The sequence below is a fragment of the Lactuca virosa genome, chromosome 2 (genome assembly GCF_052849685.1).
Source record: "Lactuca virosa cultivar CGN04683 chromosome 2, Lactuca_virosa_CGN04683_v6, whole genome shotgun sequence".
NCBI classification, from domain to species: Eukaryota; Viridiplantae; Streptophyta; class Magnoliopsida; order Asterales; family Asteraceae; genus Lactuca; species Lactuca virosa.
The window spans coordinates 209,858,338-209,868,178 of record NC_136427.1 but is presented as its reverse complement, the minus strand read 5'-3'; the positions used below and the strand labels follow the sequence as shown (position 1 = coordinate 209,868,178).

The following is a 9,841-nucleotide window of genomic DNA, read 5'->3' as shown; positions in this document are numbered from 1 at the left end:
AGTTAAATTTGAATATATATATATATATATATATATATATATATATATATATATATATATATATATATATATATATATATATATATATATATATATATATATAGAGAGAGAGAGAGAGATAGGTTCATTTGTTTAAACTAATTATTGTTTTATTGTATGGACAAATGTGGACCAATTATTCTTAAAGGGTATTAATGTAATCTTGCAATATAATTTATATTTTCCCAGTTAATTAAAATTTGATTGATATTAATCAAATTCCTAAATATCAGGCTATTAAATATGCCTTTTATCAATGAATATAACATATATATATATATATATATATATATATATATATATATATATATATATATATATATATATATATATCGTATACGTTTTAATCTATTGCAGATTAATAGTTCATCATCTTCAGAGCAATTTTCTTATTCTGATATTTCGTTAATGGAGGTATGTTGTTTATGGAAGTTTTTTTTATAGTGTTGAAGTATCGTTTATCATATGCATATAAATTTTTTTATATTCATAGTTCAGAATAATCATTTATCAGATTCATATCATATTTGTTCTTTACGATATTTCAGTGATGAAATTCATTTTTTGAATTTTCTTGTTGTGTTTTTCAGAACAAAGATAATATTGATAACAATAAGAAGGACTTTTCTGATAACAATGATCGGAATGTCAATCAATGCCAAGTGCATCAAGATCGGAAGAAAATAAGAAGATGTGAGATTTGTTTTGGTGTTGGTCAACAGAGAGTAGATGTTTACTTCGTCAACATATTTTATGAACTGAATAATGTTTTCAATTTAGTCTTATCGGATTTTATGGAGGTTTATTTCAGTATAATAATGATATGGATTCATGAATTATAGGGGTTTCTCCTTGTAAGTTTATGTTTTCATTCAATTAATATTAATAATTTTCATTTTGAGTTTGATTAAAATTCCATAATTTTCTTACTTATCATATGACTACAGAGATGTTGTTGTAAATGTATTGTTGTTCTAATTTTTCTGAATAAAACAGTTCTTCGTAAATTGTGTTATACTTAATGTTATATGTACACATTCTGTTAGAATGTTTGATATAAAATGCATAATAAAATTATTCGTACAGAACAAACAAAAACACAATTCTTATTATCAAAAGTAGTAGAATGTAACTGTTGATTACAATATACATAAAAAACAAAAACACAATGCTTATTATTCTTAAAGAATAATAAGCATCTAAATTCGTTTTACCTATTGATTAATCAAAGATTCCGTTAGAATTCTTGGGATCAAATTATACCAGAATGTTAATTTGTATTACAATATACAGATCAAACATGAGCAAAATAAATTTACTGTTATTATTATCACATATATTTTTACAGAATAAGATTGTGGTATCATGATATCGTGGTATAAGTATGTCTATGTTAAGTTGTACGAGAATATACAGAACAAATGTGTGGGAAATAAATTTATTGTAGATCTTGTTTGAATTTTTCTCACAGAATAACACTTTTTTGATATTAATTGATTTCTTAGTATACGCGTTTATGCCATAACAAACCAGAAATCATTTGTAAATTCAATAAATTTTTTTTTTAAAGTTTGCAGAATTAATTTATTAAAAGTCTAATTTAAAACGCAGCCACGCAGGATGTGTTGAAGTCATATCTATGCAATTTATTATATTTGGAATTTGAATATGTCAAATATTTACAATATCATGATGAATAATACGATTTTGTGTTGATTATTATCCTTACAATCTTTCTAAAAATTTTAAAAAACCAAATATTTGACAACAATGAATACAGATATCATGCATTTTTAGTTACATATCAATTACACGGTTTCTCCTTTTTTAATATATACTGAATTGGCTCAAAGTTTGTAATATTGAATTTATTTTGCTTTCCCCAATCAACTGGTGTTCAATCGTGCTGTTACTTATCTTATGGATGATACAGTATCAGCTTGTGACGATCATATTCATGATCAACATGATTATCCTAATGAGTATGAAGATTTCGGGTTACGGGATCATGATTCTTTACATAATGTCGACTTTCAATTATCTGAGAGTAGCAATCTAAATTTAGGTGAATTTACTTTATAAGTTTTTTATATTTGTGAATTTGTATAATAATAATGTTGAAATTTTATATTGTTTTTTGTTATATGACGTAACTTGCACTTGCAAAGATGAGGATCCATTAGAACACATTCAAGATCACATATATAACAATTTCGAATATCATTTCGGTGATTCTAGTAATCATAACCCAGGTGATGTATTTTAAGTATTTTTTTCGTTTTTATATATATTTACATATCCATTACACATACTCTTATTAAAAGATACAGAAAAGGAATTCGACTTCAATGATAATGAGGCAGATTATACTATAGACGATGATAACATTGATTTTCATAATGGTTAGTATATGAAAAAAAAGTTTAATAAACTAGATTAATTCTTGGCCACTTTTTTAATTTTTCTTTTATGCAGAACAAACTCATGTTTCACATGATTATGTTTCTCCTGGTGGATCATCGTATTGGATTCCTGTTGTTTCAGACAACATCAAACCTAAAATCAATTCAATTTTTGATTCATATACAGCAGCATTATCAATGTATTACAATTATGCATCATTAGCAGGCTTTGATGTCAGGCTTGGACCATTTAGAACAACCGAATCCGGCATTACCACACAACGACATTTGCTATGCAATCGGGAAGGTAAACCAACAACCGCTAAAGTGGATACTTTGGACCCTCAACATAATAAGATTCAGAGAAGGAAAGACTCATTTAGGTGCGAATGCAAAGCGAAAATTGTTGTTATTCTAGTACATGGTACTAAGAAATATAATGTTGCTGAATTTGTCGAACAACATAATCATAAGTTGTTTGGTAAGGACAATATGTTTTTGTCTCGTACAAAGAGGAAACTTGATTATTCACAGGAGATCTTTATTTATAACTTGTCAAAGCAAAATATTGGTGCCTCAAGAGCACATATATTGTATTCCGGACTTCAGGGTGGTTCTGACATTCGAGGTGGGTTGGTTTCTGATTTCAAGAACAGTACGAGAAATCTCAATTCTTACATAGGTGCCAGGGATGCAAAATTCCTTGTAGTGAAGATGCTGGAAATGAAAAAAAATATCCCAAGTTTTTCTTTCGATTTTAGAGTTGTTGAGAAAAAATTGAATTCGATTTTTTGGGCTGACGAAACTGCAAAGTACAACTACAATGCTTTTGGAGACATTGTTTCTCTTGATGCCACATTCAGCATGAATAAGTATTTTTTAATTTTGCAATTTTTTCACATAATTTTTCTTGCTTCCAATAACGCTTACCAAGTTTTATATTTTTAAACAGATATGATATGGTTTTCGTACCTTTCATTGGGATAGATAATCATAAGAAATGTGTGACTTTTGGTGCTGGACTTTTGAGTAGAGAAGATGCTAGTTCTTACTCTTGGCTGCTTAGAGCATTTTTGAAAGCATTCAAAAAACAACCTACGCTTATTCTTACAGATCAAGATCCAGCTTTAAACAAGACTGTTAATGAAGTATTTCCAATGTCAGCACATAGGTTTTGTATGTGGCATATTACAAAAAAACTTCCAAACAAGGTGAATATTTTTTTTATATTCAACCCAAACTCACAATGTTTACCTTGGTAGCACATAGTGTTCAATCAGATATTAAATATTTCAGAACAAAATCTATGCCACAACTACAATTCAAAACCGACTTCTGCTAGAATTTAAGATACATTCTGTTAGAATTTTAACAGAAATTCTGTTAGAATTGATAGTTTACAACATTCATACCCTTCATTCCTTGTGCAGCACAATTATATATTTTATACTAATATATATATTTTTTTTTCAGATAACATCACAACTAGCCACAAACTCAGCCTTTCGCAAGCGTTTTCACTATATAATTGGAATTCTAAGCTGGAACCACATGATTTTGAAAAGGAATGGAAATCTTGTTTAAATGAGTTTAACATTTCAAATAACAAGTGTTTGCAAGAGATGTATGGGTTGCGTAGACGTTGGGTACCTGCATTTTTCAAGGACATGCCGATGTCTGGTCTTATGAGAACTACATCATTGTCGGTAGGTCAAAATTGGTCGTTTCAGAACAATACCCTTACTGGTTCTTATCTTTTAATGTTTATGATGACATTTGAGGGTGTTATGGAACGACAAAGGTGTAATCAAGTTGTCAACGACTTTAACACTGCTACAACACTTCCTAGATTCATCACATCTAGTCCAATTGAACCACATGCTTCAAAGGTATACACTCGTAAAAAATTTTATCAGGTGCAGAAAGAGATATCAGATTCTGATAACACTTGTTTCCAAATGAGTGTTACTTCTAATAATGGTGTTGACACTATTATTGTTTTGGAGAAGCAAAAGAACATAACAACAAGGCAACCATCAAGTCCTGTTGTTGATGACAAACTTGAGAAATACTATTACGATCGTCTTACAGAGGATACCCAATACATCGTACGTTATTACTTTAACAATGCATAATTTTTTTTTTAATCACACAACAATACTTTATTACTGAAACTCATATTTTATCATACATATTCCAGGTTACACACTCAACAATAGATGGTTCATATAAATGTACCTGCATGCATTTTGAACATGTCGGTATTTTGTGTAGGCACATATTTTGTGTTTTTAAGTACTATAGTATTGAACAGATTCCTGAAGAATACATTATGAGACGGTGGCGTCGGGATGTTGTTCCAACAGAGTTGCTTAAAAGGCGTTTTTCTAATTCTTTACTAGACTCTAACTCTGACATGACAGCTATTGAAATTTTTTCAAATGTAGATCGTTGTGTTTCATTTTTAAGCCATGATGCATCGAAGTTAAAGTCATACCTTGAAGAGTTGAATAATCTGAAGAAAAAATTTGTAGATGATTGTCCAGCCCCTGAGATGCCATCAAGAGAATCATTCTACAACCAGATTATAGGCGTAGAATTAACTAATGATGCTCCCGATATTGACAATCCATCAGATATTCGTAATAAGGGATCTGGCAGTCGTGGTAAGAGATTAAAATCAAAAAAAGAAATGCTGGAAAAAGTTTGTTCGAAGCCTAAGCGAAAGTGTGCTTTATGTAAACAGATGGCTAACCATGATAAACGAAATTGTCCTCTTAAAAAACGTGTCTAAGTAGTATGCTTTATATGTAGTTTTTCTTTTAGTATTATATTACAGTAAAACTTGTTTGTTTCATCTTTATTTATTTTAATGCTTACAAATTTCATAGTCTTTAATAAAATTGTCATATAGTGTAATACACTTTTGCATAATTTGTAACAATTCTTATCTACCATTAATGACTATCCTAACTTGTAACAACCTAATCTTCATACATTCTACCACGATTAATGTGTATCCTATGTAAAATATAACATTGAAACAAACATGGAAAATCATAATGTTCATACATTCTACCACTTGTAAAACAACACATATATTCTATCAGAATATCTTATACACATAATATTATTGAAAAACAAAACTTACATGTGCATTACAAACCATCTTTCAACAGCTTATTTTGTTACACTTTACCAATTGTAACATAAGTTATTATATTCTTCTTCTCATAACATAAGTTATGATTCTATTAGAATTGATTTTCTTCTCATAGAATTCTTCCAGAATGCTAATAAGTATAATGTAGACACATACACAGACAATTCTAACAATTCTTACAATTAATCAATTAGAATTTTAATTCTTGGGATCAAATTCTACCAGAATGCTAATAAGTATAGTGTAGACACATACACAGACAATTCTAACAATTCTTACACATGATTATTTTGTATCCTATCAAACATTTAACATTGAAACAAACATGGAAAATCATAATTTTCATACATTCTACCACTTGTAATCAAGCAGAAACATTCTATTAGAATGTCATGTAAATATACTTAAAACAATTTACATACACCATTAATGTCTACACTAACTTTTACCAAACTACCACAACAAATGCATATCATAATTACATATTTTAATAACAAAACTTACATGTACATTACAAACCATATTTCAACACAAAACTTACCTGTACATGACAATTTCATATCCATTTACACATTCCAACATCAATCAAATACTAATGATTTCCAAAAAAAACTACTAGAACAAACACCATTCAAATTCAATAATTTCTCAAAAACAAACAATTCTAGAACATAATAAAACACATCAACATTTTCCCCCAAGCAAAATACTTACACCAATACAAACCATGTTACCAAAAGTCTTACACCATAAACCATCCTACCATGATAAACTCTTACCCCAAAACACACAATACTAGACCAAAATGAAACAACATAACAAGTTCCCTAAATAAAAAACACAGACTTAAACCAAACATACTACCAAAAGTCTTTCAACACCAACCATCCTAACATCATAAAATGCCCATCTTAAAATCGACGCCTTCCACGTTTCTGCTTCTCCCTGATTTCCTTCACTTCATTCATCATAGCCAATATCTGCAATGGATCGAGCCTCTCATACGCTTCTGCATCTTTCTCCAGCATACTTTATGTTTGTTGTACTCCGATTTCATAAGCTTTGCCATGTATTTGATTCGTAGATTATTTAATGCAAGTAAATCACTCTATTTTTTCCTGTAAAACCGCAATCCCAACGCCCTTCATTTTCCCCCATATATGACTCCATATGCCTCATAAGATATACTCCACAGTCTGATCCTTCTTTCTCTACATTCCATGTCATTTTCATGACACAAGCTTTAATCTTGTTGAAAGCTGTTGACTTTTGGTAATTCTCTATTTTTAAATAGTTCCCAAGCAACTTTTTCTTCCATACAATACAATCATTTTACAATTCAATCATAAACTCATGTATTTTAAATCTTTCAAAAAAAAAAGCTTCAACTTACCACATGAACGGGTTTCATTCCATAGATTTCCTCAACAGAACCATTTCGGGTCACATGGTCTATAATGTAGTATGTTGGAACCCTTGGATCAAAGCATATCAGATAATATTTGCTTTTATCAACTATTGGGAAGAAAACCTGTTACAAAACACATAGTAGTCCAATAAGATAGGTTTATATGTTAGGTTTGTAATTGATAAAAAACAATGTTTAATTAAATCACCAGTCCAATATCCTTCAGCTTTTCCTGTTTTGGTAGACTTTTAAGGTGGAGTTTTAACATCGAATCAAATAATTTTTGAGTTCTTTCAGGTGACAATGATCCACCCAGTATCTCGTCTGCCTGTACACATTAATAAACCAATCAATAAAACACATATTATTGGACTGGAACTAAATTTAATTTAAAAACTTACCAAAAAATTTGTGTCAAAGAAAACTCTAGAAACTGATCCTACATCCCTTAGTTCCTCCATTCTGTTGAGTAATGATGACCAACAGTCAATGATTATCGCATGAATAAACGTGTTGCTTTTAAAATGATATGCGAATCCTTGATGCAACACATGCCCGCTCCCAATGTTCCATATTTCTTCCCTGCTCGACAATTATAAAGTGATCAATGTTATAACACCACATTCTAAAATCAAACCACTAAATTGTATTATTTAACTTAACCATAATCTCTTTTTGATGCAAAAACTGAATTGTATAACGACATTTCATCCTTCTTCACCTTGTCACTCATTCTAACAATCCTTTCAACAAAAGGTGATTTTCCATATACAGGTACCTTTTGATCTCTTTTTCCCCTTTTTCCATTGCCATCATCTTCCTCACATACCTCAACTGTTTCCAAGATTTTCTTTCCTCTTTTTTTTTTTTCTTTTTTATAACTTTCCAACACAACCTCATCTGTCATTTTAATTGCTGTTGCCAACACTTCAGGATTCTCCAAGAATTGTGAATAGGTTAGATTATCTGTATTATCTACCTTATCCATATTAGGTGTACTGAAACCTCCACCATCATCCTTCTTTTCCCCATGAACTACCAATCCTCTAACTGGAGAAAATTCTGCTTCTTTTCCACCATTTGCCTCTCCTTTGTTACTATGACCATCAAAACTAGATTCTTTATATTTCATTCCTCCAGTCTCTACATTATTCACTTCTTCGAACAATTTTTCATTTTTTTCACACCACTCCTTCAAGATCACGCTGTCTGGGAATTTCTCAATTCCATGTTTTAGAGCTTTTTCAATATTCTTCTTTTCGGACAATATTACTCCATAGCTATGCTCGATAACAGCCACGTATGCCTGTAAGTTTTATATTAACATATCATGATTAATATTATAAAACCATTAATGTTCCACTTTCCAAATAAATCAATAACTATAAATCAAATCATACAATTTAAATCAGCCATGTATGCGTTTATGTTTCATATTAACTTATCATTTTTTACAATTTTGAAAGAAATATTTTTCCATATTCTTAGTGAATTTATAGCTTACCTCCTCGTCAACATAATCCCTCATCATCCCGTCCAACATTTCATCTTCACCAACCATTCCATCATCATCACCAATATCTTCAAAGTTTTCCGGTAACTGCCTACCAAACCCACCAGCACTAATCTCCAACTTCTCTATTTTTTCAAGTAAAGCACCCGTAACATTTCTAATAAACGGTAACCTTTTCACTATCTTCAAACCTGTGAACTTCATACTATATACATACACCAGCTACATCAAAAAGATTAAAATTCATTACTTAATTCATTATACATATTCCTGTTGTAAAGTAAAGTAAATATTTAATATAGACAACAATATTACCGTCAAAAAGAGTATAGGTCCACTGTAATAGCATGTCTTATCATCTCTTCTCCACAGTTGTTTTCTGCTTACCAAACAATCAAGAATATACTTGCACCAATCAATTTTAGAGAAGTCTTTTACCAAGACCAACTTATTCACAACATTAATTTGGTTGGTACCACTCAAAGTTGATTCAGCAAATGTGTTAATGAAAAGGGTCAGGAAATTCAGCCTAAACATAAGACTGTCTTGCTTTGTGTTTTTGATCCTTTTCAGGTATTCTTCTCCATTGAACCCTTTTTTATCATATTGGCCTTTCCATTCTTGCAGAACTTCATTATCTTTATCACAACTACTCAAGCTCAGAAAGTCTTCCCCCACATTTGGTAAACCCAATATGTCATGCACTGTATCTTTCGTAATTATTATGACCATATTTTCCAGAACTAGACAGCTACTATCTGGATCATAGTGATCTAACAGATAGTAGTTAAGTAACCCCGGAGTAGTGTCTATGTCAATATGAAGAAGTGAACCAAATCCCATTGACACAATCCCATTTTTCTGTGCGGGTGACATTACTTTCACAGCTGAACTTATCCTTCCAGGAGTCATCCTAGTTGCAAGTCTTCTATAACCTTCTGGATGGTCCTTGCTTATTTTTCTGACCTTCCCCTCCATTGTTTTGATTGTATCATTTTCATGTTCTACTTTTCCTTTTTTTCTCTTTGAACTTTTCTTTGAATGTGCATCTTGCACTACCTTTTTCCTTTTTACAACATTTTCCTTATCTTCCATATCCACACCAAATTTAGCCTTTTCATTTTCTTTCTTTGCCCCACTAATACTCTCCATAAAAATCTCATTTAAACCTCTTGGTTTTTTCCTTTCACCACTTGCCTCCGACGATTTCTTATTGTCCTTAACAGGTGTATTTCTAGCAGAAGCTTTCCTTTTCAGCCTTCCTACACTTGTGCTGTCAATTTGTATTGTGTCTTTCTTATCTTTGTTAAAATCTG

At 30.6% G+C, this 9,841-nt stretch overlaps 1 protein-coding gene across 1 annotated transcript; it reads left to right on the top strand.

Moving 5' to 3' along the window:
* The first annotated feature begins 447 nt into the window (after nt 1-447).
* On the top strand, nt 448-5,235 carry LOC145158189 (protein FAR1-RELATED SEQUENCE 5-like). Its single transcript, XM_079077123.1, has 10 exons — nt 448-453; nt 630-839; nt 882-893; nt 1,837-1,891; nt 1,973-2,104; nt 2,370-2,441; nt 2,515-3,313; nt 3,394-3,617; nt 3,915-4,549; nt 4,756-5,235. Exons 1-10 carry the CDS (start codon nt 448-450, stop codon nt 5,233-5,235), a joined length of 2,625 nt encoding a protein of 874 aa, XP_078933249.1.
* The last annotated feature ends 4,606 nt before the right edge of the window (nt 5,236-9,841 follow it).